This window comes from Dicentrarchus labrax, unplaced genomic scaffold (assembly GCF_905237075.1).
Source record: "Dicentrarchus labrax unplaced genomic scaffold, dlabrax2021, whole genome shotgun sequence".
Classification (NCBI taxonomy): Eukaryota; Metazoa; Chordata; class Actinopteri; family Moronidae; genus Dicentrarchus; species Dicentrarchus labrax.
This window is the reverse complement of record NW_026136717.1, coordinates 9,616,263-9,632,696: the sequence shown is the minus strand read 5'-3', so window position 1 is coordinate 9,632,696 and position 16,434 is coordinate 9,616,263. Positions and strand designations below refer to the sequence as shown.

At 40.1% G+C, this 16,434-nt stretch overlaps 1 protein-coding gene across 2 annotated transcripts; it reads right to left on the bottom strand.

Annotated features, from left to right (window-relative positions):
• Window positions 1–6,467: 6,467 nt before the first annotated feature.
• LOC127379629 (myozenin-2) lies at window positions 6,468–15,563 on the bottom strand. 2 transcript variants are annotated; one of them, XM_051429480.1, is made up of 6 exons: window positions 15,419–15,563; window positions 14,425–14,514; window positions 13,411–13,577; window positions 10,724–10,868; window positions 7,613–7,796; window positions 6,468–7,003 (listed from the first exon to the last, which is right to left on the bottom strand). In XM_051429480.1, the coding sequence occupies exons 2-6, from the start codon at window positions 14,504–14,506 to the stop codon at window positions 6,775–6,777; spliced, it is 807 nt and encodes a 268-aa protein (XP_051285440.1). In that variant the 5' UTR covers window positions 14,507–14,514; window positions 15,419–15,563; the 3' UTR covers window positions 6,468–6,774. The 2 variants fall into 2 exon arrangements, with proteins under 2 accessions (XP_051285440.1, XP_051285441.1); XM_051429481.1 differs by having other exon boundaries at window positions 14,425–14,570; window positions 15,419–15,541.
• Window positions 15,564–16,434: the final 871 nt, after the last annotated feature.

Genomic DNA, 16,434 nt, shown 5'->3' with positions numbered 1-16,434 from the left:
ATCACAAAGAAAGAATCAATTCCTTAAACCTTTTTCTGGTAGAACAGTAGGCATACGGAGTAAGTGAATATACATTTGAATGAATAAAGCTACAGCTTCTTATGCCTCTGGTCTAATCTGTAGTAATAGCAAATAAAAAAATTAAGTATCTAATTAAAATGTAAACTTAATCTGCTTCTGTCTGAGCCTAGATAATAATAAATGACCCAGTTCCTGTGCATGTTGGTGTATGTGCATGCAAACCTGGATGTGTATGGTATCATGGGAAATGCAAATAATTCAAATGGAACAGCTTGTACAAAGGAAAAGTAGTATGAGGACACAAGTTGTCCTGACAGTGCTCATAAACACGAACAAATATGTGATAGTTGTTTGGAATCCATTTCTGTGTGAGTTCAAACTATGGGATTGTCAGTCAAGGTTCCTCGACTTAAACAAAAAACGCCCTTTTGTCATTTTCTGCAAAACCTGTACAAAGTGTAATGACTGAACAAAGAAAAGCTTGTAATGTTTTCTGTGAGCACGATTTGTTGTGTTGCTATTGAATTACTACTAATGAGAAACCACACAGTGGTGAATGCCCTGTTGTTACGTAAGAGATTAGACATGCTCCAACGCCACAATGGAGGCCACGGGAGGCGGCGCCTCTCAAGCAACCCATGCTATATTTAACCAGGGATTAAAATCTGGTAATGATGAGTTTTTCGGAACGAAACCGCTCCTCAGGTTTCTCAAGAGCAATTAAGTCAACAGTGCTTGGTGAGGACATTTTGTTCAACCACTTTTCAGTACACTTCTTGGTTGTAACAGCTGGGGTTTTTTAAAAAAGAAAATTTCAAAATAAGGGACTGCAGAAAACAAAGTTCAATGAATTACTGTTAAGATACAACAAACAAAAGTTTGGTACATTATGGAATGGTATTTGTGTGTTATCATGATGACTTAGCATTACCACGAACACAGCATCGGTGTATTGCATAATACATCGTGGCAGCAGGTCAGAGACTCCATCCGTCCAAGAGGAAAGTCTCCTCTGTGTGCATTTATTTCACTTTTTATTCCTTTGTAGTAATTTACCTTTTCTTTCTAACCTCCCGTGTAGGGCTATGCTCATTGTTTCACTGCAGAAAAAGTGGATGGCATAAGCATCATTTTTTGGCAATTGACCATGTTACATTAATTCTGGAGTGCAGCCAAAAGGGTGACTGTGATATATTTCACTGCTGTGTTTGCCGTATCCGTGGTAGCTGCAGCGCACAGCAAAAGCATGCTATCGCCTCAGTGCTGTCTGTAAGGGAAAGTAATACCCTTCATTGACTAAGATAAGGCACATTAATTATTCTTTCCCCAGCAACATCATCAAAAATGTGCTATTTCCTCCTTATGTCCACATTAAGGACATTTAAAGCTATTTCCTGCACTTTCCCAGCTACATTACATGAGAAAACATTTAATTGTCACCCGAAGGTCTCAGTGCTACAGTTTGTTTACCTACTGGTTGCATTAGCAGTTGTAAGTTAATAATTCTTCACTGACTCTTAACCAAAGAGAAGAGGTTAACATATATTGACCAGTCCGGAATATAGATGAGTCCCCTGAGGTAAAAGTCAGAGGCTGGATTACTGTGAGAGAACACCGCTCTAATTGGTCTCGGGGGCTTTTGCAAGTAAACAGGAACACAACCCTGAATGTTCATTTGTCCAAACAGGCTAATTACCAGCCTAGCTGTGTGCATCCTTCCATAAAGAGGTTACTACAGCGGTGAATTTGTGTGTAGTTAACCTCTCTGCACTTGATGAAAATGAGTGCACATTGCTCAACAATAACTTTCCGTTCTTATTTGTACCAAAAGATCAGAGATTCATTCTGGCATTCACCTTGTGATCCCGTCCAACCAAATATCCCAAACTAACCTAAGCACACTTATCATTGTTCATGGATGAACGTGCACAGGCATCCACCCTCACACACCCTGCTGACACTTGATGGATTGAACATTTACTCTGACCGAAACATAGTTCAAACCCATTGCGTCATTTCACCTCATTTCAGGAGTGGAATGTGTGCCCTCGTCCCCCTTCGCTTCACCTCATTGGCAACTTAACACCACCCTACTGACCCCTAGGATGCCTTTATTTTCTCTCATATTTTTAGATATCCCATTGGGCTTTGCACCTTCCTGTGAGAGTGACCACCTGCTGTACACATCCATCAGGCTATAAGTCCGTCGTGTCATCAGATGAGGAAGACGTGAACTAAAATGTTGACTCACTTTGCTCTTTATGGATTTTTATGTTAGGAGATCACTTTAACACAACATCACAAGGTTAATCCCAGATTTTCAAAATGTCTGGTGGAAAATTTGAGCATAAAACCCCATCTAAAATCTTAAAATGTGTGTCTGTATGCTAAAACCTTTGAGGGAACCATATGTCTCCCTCTACAGCTCATTTTCACGTGCAAACTTAAACAAAATCCTTCTGGGTTATTGGCTGGTCGTGTGGCTCAACCTTTTAGCAGTCATCTGTGTCAGCAGCATGCTGCAGTGTTGTGATGCTGTGTGTGCAGATGGAAACCCAAGGGACTTTAGCTTTAAAACACGCCAGTGAATGCAACAGCAGCAGAGTGCCATTGTTAACTGCTGATAAAGATACTGAAGGCCAGCTGCTCTGCTATAGACTGAGCCGAGTCAAAGAGTATATAAATCATGATATGAATGAAAACATTTAGTTACATTTTTACTCTCACTTCTTGCACACAAATAAACAAATTGTTCCCATGTTATCGGGCTTCTTGTTACATAACAAGTGGTCACTCCAGTCTTAGATTCCTATCAGGTGTTTGTGTGCAGTTTCTCCCTCTCTCGCTGCCCTGTATTTGAGCTCCACCGTGCTATCACCTCACTTTCCCTGGTGCTCTTATCCGGAGCGATTTAGAAGGACTAAGCATGACAGGTTTAGTCTCCTGCTCAAGGACGCTGTAAGAGTCGATTGCTGCAAATAACTTTTCAGTATGGGACAGTCATACTGGTAACCACTAGGCCACCCTATTGTCCAGAGCAAATTGTAGACCTCAGTCTATAATCCAGTGTCCTGTGCCTACTGTGCCATCTCATGCCAAGGCAAACACGCTTCAGGGGAAACTGGTTGCATTTACAGACTAATAATCGAATCGTCTGGCTCCCCTACCCTCAGCCTACGCTTGCAGTCTCTGCCAGTAATATTTCCGTTGCTGCATTTTGATAATGGCTACAATCAAAGTTCAAAGAGAGTTCATGCCTGCCCTTGATAAACACTGCTCGATATTTACTGTGGTGTTTGGCATGAGCTACTGGCACTGTCGGATGCTGGGGCTGGTGTGCTGTACACACCGTTCTCCCGAAGAGTCTGGCAGGAGGAATTCAATAGGACTCAGAAAAGGGAGTGGCACCGGGAGCTGCACATTCCAAAGGGTCTCCGACAAAGGCGAGGAATGCTGATGCTGGACTTAGTCACATGGATGAAGGAAATGTGAGAGGTATTTGCTAATTCATTTTTGCAGACAGAGAAGACTTCAGTGACTTACAAAGCACATAAACACTTACTCAGACAAAGATGAAGTAGTCTCCCAGACTTGTCAAACCTAGGAAAGCATGCTCAGACAAAGTTCTCATGAGAAATGAATTACAAATTTGGGGATTTTCATTTCAAATCTTTAGTCATTTGCAGGATTAAGTTACATCTCTTGTAATATTTATTCCAATTAACTGTGGGGGGAAGTTTAAAAAAAGACCTGGAAAGACTAACTTGCTGAATCTTTAATGAAAGTGATATAAAATATTTCACTTCCCCTGGTATCACAAGCAGAATGACAAAATAGGTATTTACTCTTATGAAACAGTTCAAATGTAACCCCAATAAGCAGACACTGGTTTACAGAAATGACACCAAACCCAGTTCTTTACAGGAACACACTATATGTATCACATGGTTTGCAAACCAGACCCATAACTTACTTATCTGAGGTCATATATCACTACATCATGTTATCTAACACATAGCACACTGTTGCAGTGATTGACAGCTCCTGACTGAAGCCTCCACACAGGCCGTTGTTGTGTATCTACGTATGTTCCTTTCCTCACATTACATTTAGATCAATCAGACCTGAGCTCTGAAATCATGGTTCTTGTAACTGTACATCAGTGGTGGAATGTAACTAAGTACATTTACTCTAGCACCACACTCGAGTACAAATTCAAAGTACTTGCACTTAACTTAAGTATGTCATGCTACATGGCATTTTATACGACTACACTACATCTCAGAGGGAAATATTGCACACTTTACTCACAATTCACAATTATTATATTATACAATTATTTGACAGATTTTTTAATTTTAAAGTTTGGACTGTTGGTTGGACAAAACAATTATTATAAAGGTGTCTCTTTGAGCTCTGGCAAATTTTGACAGCATTTCTCACTAGAATTTTTAGAAACCAATCAATCGATTAATGGAGAAAATAATCAGCAGATTAATCCATAATGATAATAATCATTAGCTGCAGTCCTATATAAAACAGTTCGTTTTTGTGTTGTGTAACAGTCACAGGGTACATTTGTCTGCATTGAGAACATTTACTTTGAATACTTAAAGTACATTTTCATGAATATACATGTACTTTTCCTTAAGTAAAATCTTCAGTGCAAGGCTTTTACTCAAGTATTTTTACAGAGTGGCTTTTTCCACCACTGCTGTACAAATTCACACCAAACCTGCAGTTACTAGTAGCAAGGAGTAAAATAGGAGCTTTCAACCTTTTTGTGAGTGAGGAAAATTGTATGTTAGACCACTCTGTAAACTCAACGAACAAACATGTTAAATTGATGCTTTCAGTAGAATAACATAGCATTGCGTTTTGTATAGCGTTTAATTATTTTCATATACAGGGTTGAACCAATTTCATTTGGAACTGGAATTGTGGGGGGTTTTTCTCTGGCTGTGGTATTACCACTGAAGGATCTCCTGAGAACTCTGCTGATATGAACTGAGAGTCAGTTTACTCGGCTTGCCTACTGAAGGTAAACCAAATAGTTCATCTAAATCTAATCTAAAAGTGCAACTCAGAAAATGTCAGCAAGGGCTGATGCTACCATTTGGGACACAGAGAATGATCGCCAAATACAGAAGGGCTCTATACTTTTTTAATCAATTAAAACACACCAGTAATGTATTTAACTGTTTCGACTCAATGGAACCAATTTGTACATTTGCAACTGTTTCAAAAAAGTATTTAGGTTAAGATTGAGATTAAAGAACATGCTCTGTGGGCACCTCATAGGCAACTCGTGTGGCTACCAGGTTTCCTCGGGCACCACGTTGGAGACCCGTGCTCTAAAAGGTCAAAGCACTTTGAATCTGTGGTTGCAGGTGAAATGAGTGGATATGCTCTTTTATGGCTTTAACCTTGTGGCCAGTGGACTCAAATGTTCAGTGATTACACAGGAAGAGTCAGATAATGTACATGTAAAAGTAAAAGAGCTGAATAAGGGCTGTGAAATATTTGACCTTTCCCACTGCCTCAGGTTTTCTCTAGTTACTCAAATGAATCATTTAAGCAGCAGTGGTAAAGGTATAAAAGTGTTGAAGACACTTAAGAGAACAAATTACTGTTATATTTCTCACACTTATATACAAACATATAGAACACTTCCTTTTAACATTATTTATTATAAGTAGGTAGCACCGGCAGCAAGGAGCTAGAATGCTAGCTTGGTTCAGCATGGAATACAGCATTTCTCTCTAAATTACTTAAATTCAAAATGTTGCTAATGTTATATGAGGTACTCAAACACATCAAATTCAAGTAAAATAATAAACTTTTCTCTTATTTTAGCTAATCAAAACACTGTTAACTCCCTGTACATTGTCGGTGCATCTCTTGTAAAAACCTGCTGACAACTTTCAGTCAGTCAAGTCTGTTTGCTTAAGCCTGTTACATGTGAGATAAATTCCTAAGTGCTGCAGTAATAAACAGAAAGACAGATAAGGAGTGGGCACAGCTCATCAAGCAGCTCTCCCATCAATCCCATCCCTTCGGCTGGGCATAGCCAAAAGATGAGAGACACATCAGTCAAGCCGCTCATGTCAGTGAGGCAGATTTGATTTGTCAGGCGGTGTAACCTTGAGGCGTGTTACAGTGGCTCACATGTATCTTTGGCCTCTCGCACGATGCGATAAGTGATGGGTTTGCATACGACTATAACACACACAGGCGAAGCATCATTCACTCAAGTGAGCCTTCAGTGCAGCTCTGGCCAACTTGCTGTGAAATCATGACTTGGGGGCATGTTGGGGAATATGTTACAGATCTGCATCCATGTTTTGAAAACAGAAGCATCTCGAAATTAATTTTAGCAGCAATTTTAGTGGCACAAAATGAAATTCAAGCATTTAAAAAAAAAAAACTAAATGAATAACTTGGACTTGTTGCATTCTAAACCATTTTATTGAGCAAAAACTTGTGTCTACAAGATAAAATACTCTTATGCACATTAATATACAGCAAATTCCATTTATTCCAGTAGTGTCACTCCCTACTGTAGAGGGTGATTAATTCATTTTTGAGTGAAGTGCAATAGTTAACATCCTTGGAAAACATGGTAACCAACAACGCCCAACAGGACACTCTCTCTCACCCTGACTCTGTTCTGACTGTAACGTTACCCGGCTCTCCACAACCTCTGGCACAGCAACTAAGTAGACAGCATCTCTGTGTGACCTCATTATGGGTTCAAAGGTCTTCTGACTCAGGGATGAGCACAGGCTCAAGGGAAACACTAGGGAGAGGGACAGGATCGCCTGTCGACACCCACCCCAGAGCAGATCTGTTGAAGGAGGGTCGATTTGCTGCCTCTGTGTCCCCCTGGAGCTCGGGATAGTCGGGGAGGGGTTCCATCGGGAGGGTCTTGATGGGAGCAGGTCTGGGTGCCTTGCTGAAGCCGCCGAACGGAGTTGCCACCCTGGAGGTGACGGAGCAACAGTGTTTTAACAGTAGCTGTCATGTGCTAATGAGAGGGACTGCAGTGACATTTGAAGTGATCCAACTAATTAAAGCTGAGCAAAGACTTTGACCAGGGGACATATTCTAAGAGGTAGCTGCTTTGTACATTGTGAGTTAGATGATGGACTGTTTTTCTCACTGAATTAAAGCAAGGCTATGTCAATTTGGGATAAAGTATTACAATTTTCCTCTTTTGAATGAAAAGTTGAATAAAATGCACCCTTGCTCAACTCTATACACTGAGGGTTTTTTCCACTACAGCCTTACTTAGTATGGTATGACCAGTAGCTAGATATATCTGTATACAATCAACATTCCTGAGCCAGTTTTCTGACTTTATCAGTCTCCTCTACTAAAGCTATATATGCCATGGCCTAACCTTTAAATACATAATAAATAAATCATAATAAGTCAGCCTAAATAAGATAAATTTAAAGCTGCTTGTGCTCACAGTGTCGGCTATTAAGCAAAAGTTACATTTAGGTTCACTTTTGTTTACATGTGTCTAAATTTTTGTTACCATTTTTATTTTATTAATGACTTGCTGTCCACCCGTAAGATTGTATACCTGTTGAAACTTTTGTAACCTGGAAGGTCTGGTCTGGGCTCTGGCTCGGGCACGCAGGTGATGAGAGTGTCAGCCAAGGCCGGGTCACTGATGATGGCCTGCTGCCAGGGTGAGAAGTAGGACTTCGGCACAGCTGTACTGTTGAACTTCTCTGGAGGGATGTCTTTCAAAGGACCTCCGTACCCTGGGTGGGGTTACAACACAGACAGTGATTGAAAATCAGGTTTTTTAAAATGTCAAATAAAGAGCAGGTATTGGGTTTCCCATTTTCTTTTCAACTGTTTTAATTTTCAAAATCTATCTATTCATATGTTTTAATTTTACGCTATTTTTCTAAAACTATTCTGGTGTCCCGGTAGGGAACTTCCCCACACATGGCTGGCAGTGAAGTAAAACTTCTCCAACAGCAACCAGCAAACATGCTGTCCAAAGAAAGCTGATCCTTCCCTTTGATTTCCTTTTTTGTATAAAACGATTACAGACCAGTCAGCTGGTCATGAGTAAGCTTGAGTATGAGTGTATGCAGTTTGCTGATGTCTCATCATAAGACTTCTGGGTAGTGATGTTGAAAAATTGACCTCTTGCTGCCCTTGGAGCTGTCAGAAGTTAGCTAAAATTAAAAGTGCAGGGTGTAACATTTAGAAGGATCTACTGGCAGAAACTGAATATTCATAGGTATGTTTTCATTAGTGTATATTCACCTGAAAAAATTATTCATATATTCACCGGGATTGAGCTATTTTTATCTACATACACCGCAGGTCACCTTCTGTGGAGTCCGCCACACTGAACCGCAATGTTTCTACAGTAGCTCAGAACAAACAAATCTAGCACTGGCTGTGGATAGGGATGTTCAAGTGTTTTGCATGTTTTGCAGCAACCTTAGCTTCTCCTTCGCACATGGAAATGGCGGGTGAAGCTAGGGAGTTGCAGTCACTGCTAGACGCCACTTAATGGACCTTCAAACAAAAAGAAATTCTAACACTGCTCCATTCCTTTTTTTAAAATACGCTAAGAGAAGTTTTTTTTATTAAACTGTGACAGAGAGAAATAAAATGAATGAGGAAAGAGAATTGAATTCATTTACAAAAGAAAAAAATCCAAAAGAATAGTAGACTTAAACTAAACTGTTAAAAAAAAGATTAGTAACATTAAAAAAACAAAACAACAATACAAAGTGTGTTATTAATAATATATCACTTATTAATATCAGTCTGAGTGCGTAACATTGCAGTACCTGTTTTTTTCTTTAGCTTTTTATTCCTTGTTAAAGTTCACAACAAAACAAATCAAGAGGCAACTTCCCTGTGTGTGTGTGTGTGTGTGTGTGTGTGTGTGTGTGTGTGTGTGTGTGTGTTTGTGTCTCCATGTGTGTATGTATGTCTCCACACGTAGCCTATGTGTGTTGATGGGAGAGGCCTATCCAAAGCACTATCCTTCAAACCCAGCGCTTCACTCAGGGGGGCTTGCAAGCTCAGGCATTACATAACACGGGGCGTCATGGCACGTCCTAACCTCTCACAATGAACAATCCCCCTTCCTGAGTTTATGTTTTGCCCCGAGGAGGAAGCAGGAGAGACCAAACAGACCTGTGGGGAAGTTTACAGATTTTTTGGGGGGAATCTATTACAAAACATTGTGTAAAAAGAGTTTCTGAGGCCATGGAATATTGTTCTCGTGGTTGGACATTTGGCTGAGTTGATATTTTTGTGGGAAGGGATTGTCACACACCCAGCTACTCTATGTGGAGATGAAAGAGGAATTCCAAAAAGGCCTGAATGACAGAGGGAAAGACAGGCAGGCAGGCTTTTTGCACACAAAGGGTTTTTATAGTTTTCTAAAACCAGAAAACAATCAAATGTGGCACATTGATTTAGAAACATAAAGACACTTTCGATATTTCTCTGTGCTTTGCTTTGAAAATTTCACAAAAACTTTAAATGCACATAACAGTACATCTTTAGAAGGATTTAACAGCTATTACACTATGCTACAATCCAAAATTCTCATTTCTGTAGCTAAACCTTTTCACATTTACAGCTAGTTAGAATCCAAAGTGTTCACTATATATCACCAAAGCCTGGTTAAAACATCTTGCTCCCACTTTAGGGACATGGAACATGCACCCCTGGCTGCATGAGTGGGCTATTTTAAGAGTTCTTACCATTTGATACCTAATGCACTTTGGCCTGATTTCTGCTACAGCTGGAGTGACTTCATTCAGACACTGAGGGGTGGTGTCTTGTCCGGAGCTCCAGAAATAACACCCCACCCCAGTGTAGTCGTACCCATCCCTAAATCAGTATTGGTTTTGTGTCAACTGGGCAGAACTAAGACACGAGGGAGGATGTGAATGCAGAGCTGATGGTATCAGTGGCACGAGGGCCAAACAGGAAACACTTCCCGTGGGTAAAACGCAACAGTTTTTTTTTTAAAGATGGTCAGAGCTGATTGTGAACGATGAGGGGCAAAAAAAAGAGTTGAGGGCATGAAAGAAATTGTGGAACGTGGAGAAGTAGATATTAACCAAAGGAGTGGGATGAAGACAGAAATACAGGGAAAGAAAAGAGACAGGCAGAGAGAGGGAGAATGAAAACGTGTAATCATATTCTGCCTGAGGCCGGCAGATTCCAGGCAAGAAGAAAATGTTTTCCTACGTGATCAAAGCCTGCGTGAGTAAACAATGAAAAACAGTTGAATCCTTATCAAAACACTGCACATCCAGTGCTTTGTGGAGAGCACATCCACACAGTCTATCCACCATTTCTCATGAGCTATACTGTACATTCAATATGTTGGCATGTTTTAAAAACCTGCACAAACAAAGAGGAAGTTTAGCACGGAAAATTTATACCAAACTTTGCAGGATATAACTGTGACAACCGTAGATGAAATACACTAGGCTGGACTTGTCAGTGATGATGTAATGAATGGAAAGCAGTTCCTTGTGTACTGTTGCAGAAACAGAGACTAAGTAAGGTCACTGAGTTGAACAGCTCGGTCAGCTGGTTTGTTGATCCAAACTTAGCAACATTACATCACTGCTGCAATGGTTTTGGGTCCATTAAACGTATTGTTGTTCCAGTACATTGTGTCACTGGTGTTACCTACCCGGGGCAATGCTGTCTGGATTTGGCACAATTGTTGTATTAGGTGTGTCAGATGGCACTTTAGGTGGTTGGTCGACACCCAAGTTGTTCTCGCCGCTGTGGCTGTCTGCGGCATTCCCATTCTCAGTTTGAGAAACCACTGTGTTCTAAAAGGAAGATGGAAGAGGTGAGTTGTGCTTAAAAGCAAAGTTAAAATGCAAAATTGTATCTGTTGTGATGGAAAGTTCATCCTTGGCTTCAGTAGTTGACTAAACAGTGTCACCACTTAATAGTTTTTCTCTTTGCCCATCTCAGCAGATGGAGTTGCCTAGTTGCCATGGAAATGGGGTGACCATTGTCTTTTTTCTTTTTTTGATTTTTGGCCACTTGGGGGCAGAGTTGTAACACAGCACTGACATAATACTTTTTGAATTGGCAAATTTGTTAGCAAACAGATGCACATTCAGCGAACACGGAGAAACATTAGTATTCATTTAGAGCCGTGTTTCTGGCCACCAGTCCATTCATAGCTGCCATTTTGTTCTGGGCAGGTAGGGTAGAGTGAGTTTATCAAAGCTGCCTGCTATTGCTGGAGACGACTGTGATGAGAGACTGAACCGAAAGAATAAAGTTGAGGGTTCAAAAACAAAACAAACAATAGAGATGTGAGAAATGCTCCATAGAGCCGAGGGGAACTGCAGACTACAAGCAATAGCTTTAACTTACAAGTAGTCGTTTTAATATGATTATTTATTATAGCAGTTTCAAGGATTTTTTATCCATGTTGGCTTAAAAAGACAAATGTGAGCAAACTCAGCTGAGGAAGATTGTGTGTTGAACCAAAAGCTCTGCTACCAACATAGAACAGAGATGTGCTCAGAAAAAATTAAAATTGACAGATACATTTCCATGACAACTGAGCGAACTAAGTGTGCTGAGGAAGATCGTATAATGTGATTGAAATCTCCAGAACAGCTATTAAGTGGACGTCATGGTGAGTTTGTTTTATCAACAGTTTCCTAACTCATGACACACTGAATTCTCTTTTGACAGATAAAAGATAAAATAATTGTCTGGCTTAAATAGATTTATTGAATTGAAATGAAAAAATGTGATTTGCATGCACAGTAAATTAGTGGAACAAAGTTTTCGGCTTTTATATGTTGCTATTTTCACAAACCTCAATTTTACATGTTTTCCAACAACGGCAACAATAAACAGAGAAACTGTCTGTGTCCTCTCTTGCAGTTAACATTAGAAACATTGTTTCATGTGCTAAAAAAAAAGGACTGCAGCCCAAGCAACCAGCTTTCATCCCTCTGAAAGATATTTATGATGATTTACTCCAGGACTTCCTCAGGAAATGTTGACAATTTGAAACAAAATCCCTCCATTGCCCCGAGCAATAAACAAACCAGAGATATGTGAGTCCTTCTCACTTCAAAGATAAGGGGAAAAACTTCCCTGGAGCATAATAATTATTTTATCTACGGACTTCAAGAGGGCAATGAAAAGCACACAAGGGCACCACACAACTAAATGAAAGAGGATATAACTAGAGCTGCTAATTAATGAGATATAACAAAGAGAAACTTTGTTTGTTTATCTTGATTAAATTTTACAGAGAGCTTTTGTACATAAATTGCTTTATGTGTGACCAGGTCAGGCTAAGATAGGTACGGCTAGGGGAAAGAAAATGCTGACTTGGCACACTGCCCATCCATGCACAAAGGGACATTAATAAAGCTACTTATGAAAGACTTTCATAACTACTATTCTGTGCAGGCCCATGTCTGTAGCACGAGTCAAATAAACACTTCAAGTGCTTAATCTTTCCCACATATACTTTGTCGGGATGTAAGGTATTGTGCAAATGTTTTTCATGCGATGGAGGGAAAAGATGTGGTGAAAATGGATGACTGTGCATGACGAAAACACACTCTGGCAGTGTGACAGTGTTACAATAAGCCGTTTATCAAAGTGTATTTAATGGCTGGCTGTATCCATATCAATGTACAGTAAATGTATCCGTATATATAAAAAAAAAAAACACATTTTGGGAAATATAATTTTTTGTATTCTTGCTGAGAATTAGATTGCTTTTACTCTCATGTCTATTTGCTAAGTATGGGGCTGGAGCAAGGAGACGATTAGCTTAGCATAAAGACTGGGGAAATTGGGGGAAACCTGCCAAGCTGCCTAAAAAAAACTAATATATCCATACAAACATAAAAGTGTTATGTAGTTCTACCTATAGGGATGACACAATCCAAGCTGTCAGCTAAGGAATAGGCCAGTCCAGGAAATAACCGCCTATAAAAACCACAACTTGTTGTTTATACAATTTTTTGTAAGGATTAAACAAAAGAGAAAAAACATGTTTTCGAAGACCTTTTTAGGGGTGTTAGTAGATGAAATGTTTTGACTTCCGGACAGAGCCGTGGCAAGCTGTTTCCCCCTGCGTCCTTTATGCTAAGCTAAGCCAACCACCTCCTCCTGGCTCCAGCTCCATAGTTAACGTACAGACTTGTGAGTGGTTTTGAGGTTCTCATCGAATTCTTGCCAAGAAAGCGATTCAGTGTATTTCCTCACATTGTTTCCAACTCCTTTAACTAACAATTTAGACAGAATTGACTTGATAAGATGCAATGGTTTTTGCGCTGTACATGTTCATCGATGCATGGTTATTACATCACAGTTCCTGCTTACATTGAGCTGCTTGTTGTTTTCATTCTGGATGCTCTCAAAAGTGTATTTTTCAGAGCGTCTCTGGCGCATTTTGAAGAGACGGGAGCCACGGTTTGAGGCAAAAGACAGCTCCTCCAGCATGATGTCCTTAGGCACGCTCACTTTCTTCCCAAGATCCATCTCTATATCTGGACACAAGGAGACAAACACAAGACTTAAGATCTTGTGTATACAATATATACTTGTAAATTGATCTGATTTCTGACAAGACAATTTATTTTCTGACAAGAGAATTTAATTTTCCTATATACTCCCATCTATCAAACCTCGTTGAACACATTATATTCACACAGAGAAAAAGCCCTCTGCATGGACTGATGTCTTGGTATTCCTGCCAATATTATGTATGAGGAATTATCTTTGCTCGTAATCCACTCATGTCCAGTGCTTGTTTTGTGGTTAGCGCTGCGTGCTAGCTACTGCATGCTGATCATGGAGATGTCACAGGCCTATATCCAAGTGTGAGTCGCATAATTTGCCAGAATATCTTTCAGCTGTCAGTAGCCTTCAGGCCCTCCCTATCCCAGCCACACAGTTGTCCTCGCCCTGAAATAGCGTGTTCAAAGGACAACGACAAAGGGATTAGTTTCTTTGGCCCATAAAAGTATTCATTTGCTTATTTATAGTCAGTGCGGTAGAGGGGAGGGTTGGCAACTGCCGCTGTAGCAAATGGTGGGCTCATACCTTATATAAAGTGAATGTGGCAGTGTCCAGTGCATGATGAGCTGGTGTTTACAGTAACTGTAATAAGCCTGAGAATCAAATGTGTACTGTAAGATATGGTGTTAAATCCTCGTCTATGACGTGTGATAAAAAAGTGAATGTAGAGAGGTGAAAGGAGCAGGATGTGAAGAGAAGGAGAGAAGGTGAGATGGAAACAGAAGCAAAGAAAGGATGCAACAAAAGAAAGAAGGAGAAACTGAGTGGTCATAGGGATCAGAAAACAAGGAAGTGGAGGGGAAATCATACGGCTACCTTCCTGGGCTTGAACCTCCCTGCAGATTGCTGCTGCCTGCATTTTCCTGTCCCTTGTCGTCATGGTGGAGAACTGTGACATGGCTGCCCCTGGGGAGTCAGGGGTGAGGCAAAAAGTCACAGGAGACAGTGCACATCAGTACAACCTGTTCAAACATACAATAAGACACAAAGGCAAAACAACGCGACTGCATGTTGGCTATTGATTGGCCAACATCAAGCATCCATACTACGCACAAAGACCCACTGAAGCAGATAGAATTTATTGGGGCAGTGAAAAGGGCAAAGTTAGCACATCCCTTTAAATAACCTTGGGCTGTTAAACGCCAAGCACATGCTCTTCAGACATGGCAACCAGCTGTGTCAGGGGTCTGGGAATCAATATGTTTGAAATTACCCAAGTGGGCTGAAAGGACACAGATAGAGAACATGGTGCTGTCACGGCAAACACGTGAGACAGCAGATGTAATAGCGCAGCAGAAAGTTTACACCAAGGTGTCAGTGAACACGACACAAACGTTTCATTCCAGGCCAAAATACTTTTCACAAAGTTTCTGGATGGAACAAAGGAGCATTTCATAGCAAATGGCAAATGTCTTTTCTGCACGAAAATCACTCTATCATTTGGAAATCACTGGTTTTGACTGAGTAGATAAAATGTGCACAAAGTTACATTCTTATCTGTATATATGTATTGTAGCAAAGCACATTTTGGAATGTATGCATACATGCTACTATTAAGGATATGCTTTGTGTAAAAACTTCAGGAAATTAGTAAAAAAAAGCAGATGCATTTTTCAAAAATGTAAAAAAAAAATAATTAAAGAAAATTCTGGAATTAAATTCAACTGTAACACGAGGCAAGCTGTGTGATTGACAGAGAAATATAGAGGGAACAACGGTAGGTGGTAGTGAGAGTCATGCTTGATTCCAAGTGCAAGTGTCATGTTAGACCAGGACAGAACACCTGTGGAGAGCCCTAGTGATGACTTACCTGTCCTGAAGGACCCTCAGGGAGGGGGTCTCCTGTTGTGCCTGTCTCCTCGGGGTAGGAATTCAGAAAGGTGAGAGGCAAGAAGGTCAGACTGGGTAGTGCAACCTGTGTGGGTGCTTGTGCTCCCCGGCACTGGTGCTTGTCGTGGGAGGAGGGGGTTGCAGCCTGACCTGCCTGGCTGAGTGACTGAATGGGTGGGCGGGTGGGTGGGTGTCAGTTTGTCTGTTGTCATTGGTATTTAGTTCACAAGCAGAGGGGAGACTAAATTTAGAGTGCTGTCACTACTGCTTGCTTTTCCCTCCATCTCTCTCTCTCTCTCTCTCTCTCTCTCTCTCTCTCTCTCTCTGCTAGTGGTATTACAGTAGCTCAGGTCTATAAGAGTGATTCCAAAACAGGGGTTCTTCTTCTTACTAGTTAGTAAGCCAGCAGAAACAGTTATAAGTTACAATAGTTAAAAGCAGGGGATACAAGGTTGAAATAGTTAAAGAGAAATGGCTGAAATGGATATATGGTTCTAATTTATAAAAGTAGCCATAAGATTAATGGTTGAAAAAATATATAGCTGGAATAGACTTAATGGATAAATAGTTGAAGTAGGTCAAAAGTAAGTTAATGGAAATAGAGATATAGATAGCTTAAAATATAAACAGTTGGAATGGATAGCTGAAAGTAATGGATAAGCAGTTTGCTAAAAGTAAGTGATAAATGGTTGAAATAACTTAAAGTGATAGAGAAATGATTGAAATTGTTATTTAAAAATAATGGGTAAATGATTGAAATAGCAAAAAGAAATGGATATGTGGTTCTAATCCATAAAAGTAGCTGTTAGATGAATAGTTGAAAAAAAAAGCTAAAAAGATATAGCTGGAATAGACTAGAAATGGTTGAAATAGCTAAAACTAATGGATAACAAGTTATGATAGTTATCTAAAAGGAACTGATAAATGGTTATAGTGGTAATAGTAATGCATAAATGGTTGAAACATCCATCTTTTGCAAGTCCAAGTGGCAGTGAA

Bases quoted from the DNA above. Each gene is read 5' to 3' on its own strand.
- LOC127379629 (XM_051429480.1), bottom strand. From the start codon at position 14,506: ATGTCACAGTTCTCCACCATGACGACAAGGGACAGGAAAATGCAGGCA. The intron at 13,578-14,424 runs GTAGCCGTATGA...CCTTGTGTCCAG, and splicing joins GGAGGTTCAAGCCCAGGAAG to ATATAGAGATGGATCTTGGG. The intron at 7,797-10,723 runs GTAGGTAACACC...AACCCCACCCAG, and splicing joins TCCAGACAGCATTGCCCCGG to GGTACGGAGGTCCTTTGAAA.